Source organism: Diabrotica undecimpunctata, chromosome 10, assembly GCF_040954645.1.
Source record: "Diabrotica undecimpunctata isolate CICGRU chromosome 10, icDiaUnde3, whole genome shotgun sequence".
Lineage (NCBI taxonomy): Eukaryota > Metazoa > Arthropoda > Insecta > Coleoptera > Chrysomelidae > Diabrotica > Diabrotica undecimpunctata.
Genome location: NC_092812.1, coordinates 35,849,632 through 35,863,994, shown reverse-complemented (window position 1 = coordinate 35,863,994; position 14,363 = coordinate 35,849,632). Strand labels below are relative to the sequence as shown.

The 14,363-nt window shown below is 35.0% G+C and overlaps 1 protein-coding gene across 1 annotated transcript; it reads left to right on the top strand.

Moving 5' to 3' along the window:
- The first annotated feature begins 2,248 nt into the window (after window positions 1–2,248).
- Window positions 2,249–13,495, top strand: Ir21a (Ionotropic receptor 21a). The gene is made up of 9 exons (XM_072546622.1): window positions 2,249–2,817; window positions 4,296–4,492; window positions 5,519–5,644; window positions 7,024–7,185; window positions 11,685–11,926; window positions 11,981–12,121; window positions 12,179–12,371; window positions 12,547–12,745; window positions 13,017–13,495. The coding sequence occupies exons 1-9, from the start codon at window positions 2,254–2,256 to the stop codon at window positions 13,485–13,487; spliced, it is 2,295 nt and encodes a 764-aa protein (XP_072402723.1). The 5' UTR covers window positions 2,249–2,253; the 3' UTR covers window positions 13,488–13,495.
- Window positions 13,496–14,363: the final 868 nt, after the last annotated feature.

The window sequence follows — 14,363 nt, the reverse complement described above, 5'->3', positions numbered from 1 at the left end:
CCTCTCTTTGTTTGTCCTCAGGTACTCTCCATCCAACTTTCTTGACTTGTCTATTACCTTGCATTCTTTCTAGATGTCCGAGCCATTCTGGTCTAGGTTTTTTCACTACTTTTGTTATTGTAGGGTTAGCATACAATTAGTATATACTTCTACATTAGTTTGTCTTCTCCATTCTCCCTCTAATACTTTTCCACCAAACATTCTGCAAAGTATCTTTCTTTCACATGCTTCCAATCTGTTCTGTATGGTTTTGTTTATTGTGGGTCTAATTATAGTTTTGTATACTTTTATTTTTGTATCACGCCTTAATTATTTTGTTCGTGGCCCCAGCACATCTGTTGCTCTTGGTCAGTCTCAGGTTGAATTCAGTTTCTTCCTTACATGTCTGATTAATATGAGTACATTATATTCATCCAACTGCTCGAATTCTACAAAAATTTAAAGGACCCCCGGTGTTTATTCCTTTTTTACTCGAGATTTACATGTGCTTGAATTTATTAATATTAACTTTCAGCCGCATTTTAGAGCGTTCCCGAATCAGTCTTTTTGCTATACTTGCCAGTTCTTTTCCATTTCTTGAGAACCAATGGTAACATTGTGTGACATTTTGTGACAGCTGGCTCGTCAGTTCTTCTTCTTCTTCTTCTAATGGCGCTACAACCCTTTGTGAGTCTTGGCCTGCTTAACAATGTTCTTCCATTCTGCCCTGTCGGATACTTTCCTTCGCCACTGCCTGATGTTCATGGTTTTAAGATCCCTCTCTACGTCGTCTATCCATCTTTTACGGGGCCTTCCTCTTGTTCTGTTTCCTTGGGGCTTCCATCTCTGGACTACTTTTACAGCTCGATTATCTGGCATTCTTTCTAGGTGACCAAGCCAGTTTAGTCTTTGTGACTTTACAAATCTGACAATATCTGCGCTCTGCATTAGTTCATCCAGCTCGTGATTCATTTTACTTCTCCACGAACCATCGCTGCATTGGGTTGGTCCAAATATCTTCCTTAGTATTTTGCGCTCAAATATTCTCAGTTGATTTTCATCAGTGGTTGAGAGGGTCCACGTTTCACATCCATATGTGACCACTGGTCTAATTACTGTTTTGTAGATTCTCAGCTTAGACTCACGATTCAGTAACTTACTTTTCATTAAGTCTTTGTATGCATAAAAGCACTTATTACCGCTAAGAATCCGTGGCTCGTCAGTTATCCTGGTAAATAACCAGACTAACGTAGCTGGTTTGTTTTTAAACGCTTATTATAAAGTTGCTAACATTGAAAAGGCTGTAAACGCTTTTAAATCGACCGGAATTTTTCCGTTCAAGCCACTAATATTTTTTAGAAGACTTCGCTCCTTCTATAGTAAGTATTAGACCATACACCCAAAAGCAACCTGAACAAGAAATATTAAGGAAGCAGCAGAACCTGCCTCAAACAGAGAAAACGAAAAGGAGATATAATCTATTAATATAAGGGAGGAAGTTTGTGAAAGTAAAAAAATTTCATATTTTGTCCTGCATGTAATGAATAGCTTGTGAAACCACCAGATGAAGACTAGATCCAGTGCTTCCAATGTAAAGCCTGGTGGCATGAAGCGTGCACATATTATTCAGTTGGTCAGTTCTGTTGTGATTTCTGTAATAATTAATGAATAAAGTTATTTTTCATTTATTTCAACGTTCTTTGCTCTGTGTTGTGTTTTTATAAGGTATGAGCACTCTTAGAAAACCTACTGAGTATATTGTGCAACTTTTACAGTCAAAAAGGATTGACATTATTGTATCTAATATATTGCATATTTCAGCCATTACTTATTTGAAAATTAAAACCTAACTATTTATTTTATAATGGAAAAAATATATTATTTCACGGAAACCAATCGATACTGTACTGTTTATTTTAACAGTCTTCCTCCTTCGGATAAATTTTGCAGAACAAGATGATTCAATTTAGTAATTTTTTTTAACAGCAAAAACGTTTCTTTTCGTAACTACTCTCAGTTCTACACCTATTTTTTAGTCGAAATATTATAAAATTTAGACCATTAATTTATATAATTAATTCGGTTAAAATATTTCTTTTTTGAGTGTATAACTGAAATTAGATATACCTAAAAAGCAGGTGTATAGATTATTACATTTATTTTTCATGCACGTACACCTGACGCGTCATTAAAAATTAATTTTAATCAACAAGCAAGACTCCAATGAAACCGTATGTCAAAATAGATTACTCCTTTATAGGTAATCTGAGCAAAATGTTGCTTTATTTGTCATTGTATGTGATATTACAATATGCAACAGTTTCGGCTTCGGAAAATATAGACAAAAGAGCGCTGCAGAAATCTCACGAAAAATCTCAACAAGAAAAATGGGCAGATGCCTTTTTAAACAGAAACCAGTTGGAACGACAGCTGGATCTTGTTATGCTTTTAAAACAGATCACTGTTGACTATCTCTCGGATTGCACACCGATTATTCTGTTTGATACATTCACGGAAAAAAAGGACAATTTACTACTAGAAAAACTCTTAACAAGTTTTCCTATAGCTTACATGCACGGTCAAATTACCGATAACTATGAAGTCAATTTATTCACAAACATTAACGGCATGCAGCCTACATGTTTAAGCTACTTGCTGTTCATGAAAGACGTCATGAAATCCAAGGAAGTAATTGGAGAACAAAACAATGCTAAAGTAATTGTTGTCGCAAGATCTTCGCAATGGAGGGTATTTGAGTTTTTGTCTCACGAGGAGTCTAGGTATTTTGTAAATCTACTTGTTATTGTACAGTCCGAAAGAATTATGGCAGCCAACGAGGTAAGTTGGCCTTTGTTGGCTATTCTATTTTCGTTTTTTTTTAATTGTGCAATGTCAGGAACATCTTAAAAAGGTAAAAATTTTTGAACTACAACTTAATTTACAACTTAATGTTTTCTACCACATATAAAGCATGACTTATATTGGACATTACCAGCTTGATGACCACCATCATTTTTAATTGTAGCTTCCTTCTTTTCGAACATTACTTTATCTGCCTTTTCTTCAATTGCAGCTTCTTCTTCTTCACGTGCCATCTCCGCGACGGAGGTTGGCAATCATCATGGCTATTCTGATCTTAGATGCTGCTGCTCTGAATAGTTCAATTGCAGCTACATTTTCGAATTCCATCCTTCTAACTTGACCTTCTGTAAGTTCTATCGACAATGCTATCTCATAAGCTCTTTCAAAGGAAATATCATCTTCTGCCAGGAGTTTACGTTTTATTGTGATTGATCGTACACCACATACAAGTCTGTCTCTGAGAGGTTCTTTCAAAAATTGACCAAATTTACAATATTGAGACACTTCCTCTTCTTCTTAAGGTGCCTTCTCCATTACTGAAGGTTGGCTATAACTACAACAAATTGCTCTCTATCTTAAGCTGTTCTTAGTATCGAATGTGTATCCATGCCTGTCCAGTCTCTTACATTCTTCAACCAGGAGCATTTTCTTCTTCCTGGACCTCTTCTTCCTTCCACTTTCCCTTCCATTATAAGTCGTAGAGAGTGTGCGAGACACACTTTTTAGTTTTGACACAAAACTTTTAATATCCTTTGCGGCTCTTAATTTGTGTTGTAAAATTTATACCTTTCAGCGATAACTAACCGTTTTGGACTATAATGTCCAGTCACAACTCTTTTTAACTCCTCAAATGTTTTTGAACTTGGTAGTTCTGGTGCTAATAAATCTTTTAAGACATTGTAAACTTCTCTACCAATTGAAGTAATTAATAATGGAACTTTCTTGTCTTCTTTCACTACATTACATAAAAACAACTGCTCAAGTCTCTCTAGATAAGACGTGACCACTTTTAGCATGATCGAATTGTTCAATGGCCCCAATTAATTGACTTCTACGTGGATTCTTTATGTGACTAGTAGCCAAATATGTTGTGTATTGAATGAAGCATGGACTAACAAAACATAACTATTTCTTTACTTATAAAACGGTTACATATAATACAATTAATCATAGCAGCGTGAACATTCCGAGCTGCTCATCGACATAACATATCCTCACTCAAGCCTGTCTAATTTTTCCGAAGTGTTCATCGGAAGTGTTCATTTCCGCAAATACTCCATTCGCAAGTGCTCCCTATTCGTCTTACACTTTCTCTCTGTTTCATTATCCATATTCACTAACTTACTAGTACTCTATGAAGTAAAACATTACTGGTTGGATGTATCAACACCCTATATACTTTTATCTTTAGAAGGTTTTATTATTTATGTACTTTATTAATTTCTTTTCAACAGGAAGCTCCATATATATTATATACGCATAAGCTTTACATAGATGCCCTTGGTTCTAGCAAACCAATAGTCCTGTCAAGTTTTCAGGATGGAAATTTAACAAGATCGGTGGATTTGTTTCCTAAAAAGTTCAACGATGGGTTTTCAGGACATAGATTCATTGTAGCAATGTCTAACCAACCTCCGTTTGTGATTTTCAAGTAAGTTTTAAAATTAAACGTTTGAAATGGAAATTAAATTCTAAATATTGGTATATATAATTTACAATAACCTTAGGCAAACTTACGACGATGATGTTTTTATATATAGGTACCATCATATGGAATAGACATCATATTTGCTTCCTGAAATACAATTTCTACATGTTTATTAAAATAAATGTTTCCAAAGACAACGTGATATATATATATATATATATATATATATATATATATATATATATATATATATATATATAACCTTATATCTCACACATTCAATTCTGCTTCAAAAAGGTAACACAAAAAGTGGTTTCAGATGTTTTATTAAAAGTCTCTGCTTGTGTTTACCCTTAAAAACACCATCTTTTCTTTTGACTCTTTAGGTAGAGAAAGTTGAAATGAAAATAGACGATCGCATTTCTTTTCAATTAGAGCTCCACTATTTTTCTACACGTGTTTCGAGGTTTCGCCTCCCATCAGGGACACTTGTGGTAGCTCGAACTGAAATGAAATGCTCACGTCTATATGAAGCAACAAGAACTTTTATAAATGAATATTGCTGTTAAAAAAATCTGCTGTTAAACAAAATAACGTTTTTTTCCGAGTCTTCATAATATTTACAAAAATGCAGAGATTAACGATAGGAAGTGCCTTAGCCGGTGGTCTCCAATAAACGCCGTACGCTGTTGTATAGCGTTACTACATACGTCACGTCTGCATGCTTTATATAATAGATAATGGATGCGGTCGCTTACTGTATTCTGAACGTAGCGTGCAACTGCTGTACAAGGATACAGGCGACCTATGACGTAACGGCGTGTGGCGTTTAGTGAAGACCACCGCCTTAGGGTCAAAACTATTTGTCAGACTTGGTATTTGAATTCGTAAATCATATCATGTGCAGGATATATTATAATTTGATTTTAGTCCTCATAACGTGCTGATGGTTAAATTTTTCATAAACTAGTACTTTCAGTTACTTTCAGTATAAATATATCTCACACTATCCCTACGTATTTGTTGCAGAGGAGGAAGGAGTAATGATGGAGAAAAGATCTTTGAAGGAACTGAGGTTAGATTGGTTAATTTGTTGTCCAAGTTGTATAATTTTACTACTGATTATAGAGAGACAACAGAAGATTCGGACGTGGGGTAAGTATTCATAATTTTATCAACTAGGTACTTTAATATAAAGGATAATTACAAAGACATAAATACAGAAAGAAAAGGAAGGCCAAACAGAATGAAGCTTTGACATACACATTCAATGATCTTTTAGGTCACAGTGTGGAAATGTCTGCTAGACCAATATAATCCACAATATAATACAACATAAAATGCAAATAAGCAAACCTTAAGAGTTTTAGAACTCTTTGAAATGCAGAAGCAGGATATTGGTCTCCAAATATAGACAAAAAACAATTCTGGATGCCCTACGAGAAAACGAAATTATAAAGGGAACAAAAAATGATGATATATACAGGAAACTCAATAAAACTATTCACAGAAAGTGCAGAAATTATTTTACAATATGGGAAAGCCATAGGACCTGATGAGATACATGTCAAAACTCTAAAGCTCTTGGTACGCGAAGACATTTTGGGGTTAAGACTTTTAACAGATTTGTTTAACACTATCTACATCGAACAATGACGTCCAACGTATTAAAAAGGTTCTTGAGAGTCATACACACCAGTTTATATAAGATGTGCTAGTAGCAAGTGGACGAGACCCAATTAAACTTCAGAAACGGAGTAAGAACTAGTGAGTCTCTATTCTCATTCAACATACTTTCACAGAGAGCTCGTGACATGAATGTGGAAATATACGCCTACTTTATAGACTATCGTAAAGACTCGTTCAGCACCAGAAACTAGCAGAAATACTCAGAGTAACTGATATATATATATATATATATATATATATATATATATATATATATATATATATATATATATATGAGGTTGACTTACGAATCATCACAGAACTGTATTGGCATCAGATAGCTCAAGTGAGGGTGGAGAGCAACATGTCGGAGGAAATAGCCAAGTTCTTAACAGAAGAACAAGGAACTGATTAAAGATTAAAGAGCGTAAACTAATGTACATTGGGTATATAATGAGAAGAGATAGATACGGAAAAATTCTGGGGAAAAAGTCAATAGGAAAAAGACACATTTTTTGGCTTCAGAACCTGCGAAGTTGGCTCGGCAAAACATCGACCAGGATGTTCAAAGCTGCTGTTTCGCGCATACCTATAGCTAATTGGATTGCTAGCCTTTGGATGAAGACGGCGCAGTAAGAAGGATTTCAGCCAGAATTGCACGCCTTAGAGGCCCAGAGGTCAATAAGCACATATATTCATTACATACCTAGCATCATCTTCATCCTCATCACTACATTTTTATTGAATTTATAGGATTTTTCTTCTGTCTTACTGGTCTCAGATAGTATGTGCCAAATAACCATACTTTTATATTTTGTGTTAGTTTTTTTTCTGGACAAAAATAGAACTTCTCCATTATATTTTAGGTCGTCAGAAGCAGTAACTAGAACGATATTGAGGAAAAAAGCAAATATTGGAATAGGTGGAATTTATGTCACTCCGGATAAACTAGACAGAATGGGTTTGACTAGATGGCATACACGTGACTGCGCTGCATTTATTTCTCTCGCATCAACAGCTCTACCGAGGTCTAGCTTTTATATTTAAAATGTTATGTTAGAGAGCTTTAGATTTGTTGTACCAATATTTCAGAGCTGAGTTTAACTAAAAAGTTTAGGTTATGTTAGGATTGAAGAACATTTATGTCCTATCTTGACTAAGCTTATAAATGTACTTATCTACTTTAATTAGCTACCGGATACTAGTTATTTTTCAATTAGTTCACTTTAATATATATATATATATATATATATATATATATATATATATATATATATATATATATATATATTCGGTTTTTTATAACGTCTTACGACATTGTCCGACTCCCAAACGCCACTGTATTCTGTCTTGAGTTAGGTCTTCGTGCAGATTTCGAGCGCTAATCGCTTTCCTAACTCCCAGGGTCCAGCTCTGTGGTGGTCTTCCTCGTTTCCTCTTCTCTGGGGGTTGCCACGTCATCGTTTTTTTAGGCAATCTTTCGTCCCCCATTCGGCTCACATGCCCATACCATATGAGCTGTTTTCTCTCAATATCCTCAACTATAGTGCCCTCTATACCCATTTGTTGTTTTATCACTTCATTCCGTATTCTGTAGGCTCTTGTACAATTCGATGTTCTATTTCTCGTTCGTCTTTTCCACTACGGTCGAAGATGACGCCCAGGTATTTATATTCGTTACATGGATTTATTTTTTGATTGTCATCGATATCGAGTTGTTCTGCTTCAGCTCCAATTGAGAGGTATTTTGTCTTTTATAAATTGATATTTAATCCCCATTTCTGGTATTCTTCAATTAGTTTTCTAAGCATGTATTCCATGTCATCTTTGTCATTTGAGATTACCACCTGATCATCTGCAAACTGTAAAGTATATATGTAATCCTGATCGTTCAATTGTATACCCATTCCTTTGACTTTCCTTTTCCATTATTTCAGAGCTGCAGAGATATAAATCTTAAATAGAGTCGGAGAGATACAACATCCTTGTCTAAGACCCTTAGTAACTGCAAATTTTTCAGCTAAGAGGTTTCCGAATTTCATTTGGGAGTTTGAACCATAATATAGATCTTTGAGAGCACTAACCAATATTTGATGTATGTTTGATGTGCCCAGGACTTCCCATAGTATATTTATCGGGACTGTGTCATATGCCTTCTCAAGATCCACAAAAGTCATATGTAACTCTCTATTTGTCACAATTTTCTTTTCTATAATTTGTTTAAGACAGAAGATGTTATCTGTACATGAACGACCTGCTCTAAATCCTCCTTGTCTTCCCTCCCGTCTTCAGATGATTGATAATCTTCCTCTATCAGGTCCCGTAGTATTCGACCGTATAGTCGACTCATTGAACTTGTGACCGATATCCCTCTATAGTTTTTACAATTTCTCCTGTCACCTTTTTTATATATTGGGGTCATATATGCTGTTTTCCATTCATCTGGTGTTGGATTCCATTAATATATTCGTTAAATATCACCGTGATAATTCTGTGTAATTTCTCTGAGCCATTCTTTATTAATTCCGTAGTTACTCTCTCTGGTCCACTTGCTTTTCCATTCTTCTTCCCTGCTATATCTTTTTGAACTATGTTGATATCTATGGTAATATGCTCTCCCAGAATTTCGATTCTTGATGAATTCATATCTTCTTTAAATTCGTCTCTGTTCTCATTTAATAGATGTTTGTAATAATGTGTCCAATCCTCGGGATTTATGGGATTTAGAATCACTTTCTCGTTAGTCGGCTTCTTAACAGAGTTTATAAACTTCCACGCCTCAGTGCATTGTCGTCCTCCAATATAAGATTCTATCTCTCTGCACCTTCTATCCCATATCTCATTTTTGGAGGTCATAATTATCTTTCTAGTTTTCTTCTTCATTTCATTGTATCGGTCTTTGTCTGCGTCATCTTTTGTATTCAACCACTTATCGTATAATCTTTTCTTTTCTGTTACCGCATTTTCGACGTCTTCATTCCACCAAAGCTTGTTACTAATTTTATTTTGTTTGATTCTTAAGACCTCCTGTGCTGTTTGATGAATACTTGATATTATGTTCTCATATATGCATTTGGTATTTGTTAGTGTTTCGTCAAGTTTGGAGTCCATTCGAGTCTTATATAGTGTGCGGGTGCTCTCATGAATTAAACTGGACAGATTGTATTGAGGAAGATCAATTCTTTCTAAAAGTTGTTGTTTAATTTAATATATTTAATATATTTACTGATAATAAGCCACAATTTTACTTTAAAATAAGTTTATTTTGAAGTTTCGATTTCCACTTCCGAAATCGTTCTCAAAATACAAATTTTGAGATCGATTTCGAAATTAAGATACCAGATGGCGTACCTATCTAACAACTTTTGAGAAAGTATGGACTTAAGGGTAAATTTATCATTTGCTAGTACCTTATGCCTTACAAGAAATGGAAGCAAAGGAAACACATAAAAAAAAAGAAACGAAATTAGAAAAAAAAGACAAAAAACGATTTAAGAAATGAGATCAGTGAGTTCAGACTAACAAAACTGGAAGAAACAGTTAAGTATCATCATCACTCTAGCTTTACAACTCTGTGTCGGTCCTAGCGTCCTCAAGAATTTCTCTCCAGTCGTCCCTATCTATCGCCTTTCTCGGCCAAGCACGTATTCCCATATTTTTCATGTATTCATCGATGTTATCAAGGAACCTTGTTCTGGGTCTTCCCCTTCTTCTCTGACCAATGGGTCTATCAAGGAGCGTTTTTCCAGCTAGGTCAGTTTATTTCATCTGCATTACATGCCGTTCCCACCTAAGATGTCCTATTTTAATGTATTTTACCCGAACTTAAAATTCATTACTATTTTCGCCCATTTCACAGCATTAAAAAAATGAGAAAAATCTTGAATTATCCATGTCTATATATTCATACACAAGAGAGGTGATCTTCAGTCTGCAAGTTTTAATTCAAAGATGCAGAGACATGCACAAGGACGTCCACTTGTGCTTCATCGACTTCTCCAAGGCGTTTGACAAGGTCAAACATGATAAACTCATGGAAATGCTCAGGAAGATGCATATTGATAGCAAGGATCTGCGCATAATAACCAGTCTCTATTGGAACCAAAGTGCTGAGATAAAGATGGGCAACTTACACAGTGGGAAGATTGATATTAAAAAGGGTGTACGACAGGGATGCGTCCTCTCGCCGCTCCTGTTCAATATATACTCTGAACAAATCTTCAGAGAAGCAATGGGAGAAGTTTCGGAGGGTATCAAAGTAAACGGAGAGGTAATCAATAATATTAGATATGCTGACGACACAGTTATTATCGCAAATGACTGCAACGAGCTTCAAAGACTCATGCAAAGCATACACACAGAAAGTCAAAAATATGGTTTAGAACTCAATACAACCAAAACTAAATGCATGCTCATCAGCAGAACACAACAACCTCCGATGCAATTGACATTAAACAACCGAAAAATAGAACAAGTGGAGACATACACATACCTTGGAACCACAGTCAACACAAAATGAGACCAGTCAACAGAAATAAGATCACGAATTGAAAAAGCGCGAAACGCGTTCAACAATATGAAAAAGTGGTTCACAAGCAAAATCTCAATGGAACTAAAATTAAGACTGGTCAAGTGTTATGTCTTCCCGGTCTTGTTCTATGGAGCAGAGGCATGGACCACAACGGAAGCCACCCTGAAGAAACTAGAATCCTTTGAGCTGTGGATATATCGCCGTATTCTTCGGATATCCTGGACAGACCACATCACTAACGTGAAAGTAATGCAGAGAATAGGCAAAAGCAAAGAAATAATCTTCACCGTAAAGAAACGGAAGCTTGAGTACTTCGGACATGTCATGAGACATACTAAGTACCGGATGCTACAGTTAATAGTCCAAGGAAGAATCGACAGTAGGAGAGGACCGAGAAGAAGATGACACTCATGGATGCATAACCTGCGACAATGGTTCGGACTAACATCGACCGAACTGTGGGAAACGGATAGGGCAAAGGAAGAAGAAGAGATATATCCATTCGTCTGTATGTTTGCCCGTCTGTCTGTCTGTCCGTAAATACAATTTCTCCGTTATTAGAACAGACATAATCACAAATGAGGTGTCGAACGAGAACTTATAACTTAAAGATGGTAGTAAAGGTGAGAAATTTGACCAAGGACTTACGGTTCCAGAGTTGCAACCGAAAGAATTGTTTTAAAGTCACCAAAATAGTACAAGCGATGTATTATTCAACGCACCTGAGTAAGACGAGAACAAATATATACTTCCGATTTTTATATCACTTCCAGTTAAAAAGTTATGACGACTCGAAGTTACATGAAGAGTTCAACTATCGACTTCCGGTCATGTTAGATGAAACCGTATGGCTTACGAAGTCCAATTGCTTAAATTTTAAAAATGATTTCCATGGTGAAAATCCAAACGCCAAATATAACGTATTTTCAATAAAACTTGTTGTTAATTCCCAATCAATACAGTAGCAATGAAATGTATCTCCAAATATATTTTTAGATATCGAGCTATTTTAGGACCCTTTAACTGGACAGTCTGGTTAGCCCTGATCTTCATATATTTAGGCGGAATCTTCCCTCTGGCATTCTCAGATAAACTTACACTTCGACATTTAATTAAAAATCCAGAAGAAATGGAGAATATGTTCTGGTATGTCTTTGGAACATTTACCAATTGTTTCACATTTTCTGGCAAAGGATCCTGGAGTAAAGCTGATAAAGTGACCACAAAACTCTTGATAGGTAAAATTGCTTATTCAAGAAATAACATTTATATAATTCTTCTAATATTTGCAGGGTTTTACTGGTTATTTACTATAATAATAACATCCTGTTATACTGGTTCCATCATTGCATTCGTAACTTTGCCAGTATTTCCATCAGTTGTGGATACTGCCCGTCAGTTGTTAAGTGGATGGTACCAAATAGGAGTGCTGGGTAAGTAAAAGAGCCTTCATATGCGTCTGGAAGTAAACATATAACCAATTGTTTTAGACAAAGGAGAATGGCAGTATTTATTTCTGAATTCCAGTGATGATGTGTCTGCAAAATTACTTAAAAGTCTTGATTTAGTTCCCACAATTGAAGAAGGGTTAAAAAATACGACGAGGTATTCTCTGTGGAAGTATGCGTTTTTAGGATCAAGGGCACAGTTGGATTATATCGTCAGAACTAATATGAGTACAAGGTAATTTTTTTTTCGTATAATACATTTAAAATATACACTGATGTTTTTTATTCTGTCTGATAAAAGATTTTGCCACTGTATTTGAAATGTATCCTTTCTAATATTCCATCTTACTAGATTCTTCCCCACTACACATGCCTAGATAAGTAGCAATGTATTCTAATAAACATTTTAGGAGTAAAAGATCCGTGTTGCATATAAGTAAAGAATGTTTTGTGCCGTTTAGCGTATCTCTGGCTTATCCCTTAAAAGCTGTTTATGGAGACGTATTAAGCAATGGAATTGAACTGATTAAAGAATCAGGTATTATGCATAAAATAAAAAATGATGTAGAATGGGAGATGATGAGAAGCGCCACAGGAAAGTTACTGGCTGTAAGTAGATAATTGTCTAAGATGTAGTTATAGGTATTTATAATAATAAATAGATATGACATGCTTCCTCATTTGCATTGAGTTATGTGGAATCGCGCGCTGCTGATGTTCATGTGGTGCCACTGAATTGTCGAAACACCGTGACACTACGAGTATTGCCGTTATATTTATAGGTCGTTAAACAAAACCAGGATTTTTCCTTGGGCAAAAATGCAGCATAGTCCAGTTTGTTGATCTGTATAATTGTTAAACTAATTTTTCTCTTTTTTAGGCCAGTGCTGGAGAAGGACTGAAAGCTCTAAGTTATGAAGATAAAGCTTTAAGTTTGGAGGATACGCAAGGAATGTTCCTACTCCTTGGCATCGGATTTGTTATGGCAGGAGTCGCCTTGGTATTTGAATGGTTTGGAGGTTGCTATAAGATATGTCACAGAAAAAATAGACGCGGCAGCGATGAGTCCATCGAAAGCAATCCCAGAACTCACGAAAGACAAACCAATAGAATTAAATTTAATTTCCAAGAACATTATTCCAAGATTAAGAGATCCTTTGAAGATTATACTCATGACCAAGATACAAATGATGTGTGGGATGTTAGTAACGAAAATTCAGAAATGAAAAGTGACGTAAAAAACGTAGATTCTGAATTTTGCGTAAAGGACAACCAAATTGATAATATAATCGATGAAATTTTTGATAATGCACTTAAGGAGGCAAATACAGAGAGACGAGGATCTAACTAATAAAAACAAAAAAAAAAGAACACTTAATAATAATAAATAAAAATTGTAAAATACATTCTACATTTATTATTTCGACTTTCAGATCGGAAATAAATAATTAATTTTACAAGATGTGCTTTATTTTCAAAAATATATGTAAAAAACACTAAAATGTCGTAAATAAACTGTTTAAAAACAATATTTATTAGATATTTCTAATATTTAATTCAATAAATTGCATTTGTATATGTACTTTATTCTTTGTTTTTTTATGATGGTTAATCATCTTTGATAAAGATCTTTTTATTGGCTGGTTCGGTGGCAATTGATGATCATAAAATGTACCGCATTATACTATAGCACGATATTATTTCTTCACGTCGTTAAGTCGCAATTTTATTCTTTGATTTCTGTAACTCTGCAGGTATCTCCCACATTTTTTAAAGATTGATGAAATAAATAGTCAATAAAAGTCCAAAATATATATATTTTTTTCAATATATATTTCAATCATTGCTGCTTTCCGAATTCATTTCAACCAGTAAAGCAAATGAATCTGAATGTAGCATTCACAGTGACGTCATTCCCGCCATTAGATTCTCGACGCTGATTGGTGTAAAGTTACCAGACAACCTGTCTATTTACTAACCTTGAACTTTAACGAAAGTTCAAGCTAAATATAGCAGCAAATGTCAACCATGGAAAAAAATATTTCGGTTTGGAACATTGTACAGCCATTCTTTTATAAAAAAGTCCGACGATTATGTCTATTTCGGAGATTGTACAGTAAAGGGGTACAATGCTAGAAGTGGACAAGATTTTCCGTACAATGCTAGGATTCTACAATTTCGGACATTGGTCGTAACATATATATTCAAGAAGCTTTTACTTTGTAGT

Coding starts and splice junctions, on each gene's coding strand:
- Ir21a (XM_072546622.1), top strand. CDS start 2,254: ATGTTGCTTTATTTGTCATTGTATGTGATATTACAATATGCAACAGTT. Junction 7,186..11,684: donor GCATCAACAGCTCTACCGAG/GTCTAGCTTTTA, acceptor ATATATTTTTAG/ATATCGAGCTATTTTAGGAC. Junction 12,122..12,178: donor GTACCAAATAGGAGTGCTGG/GTAAGTAAAAGA, acceptor CAATTGTTTTAG/ACAAAGGAGAATGGCAGTAT.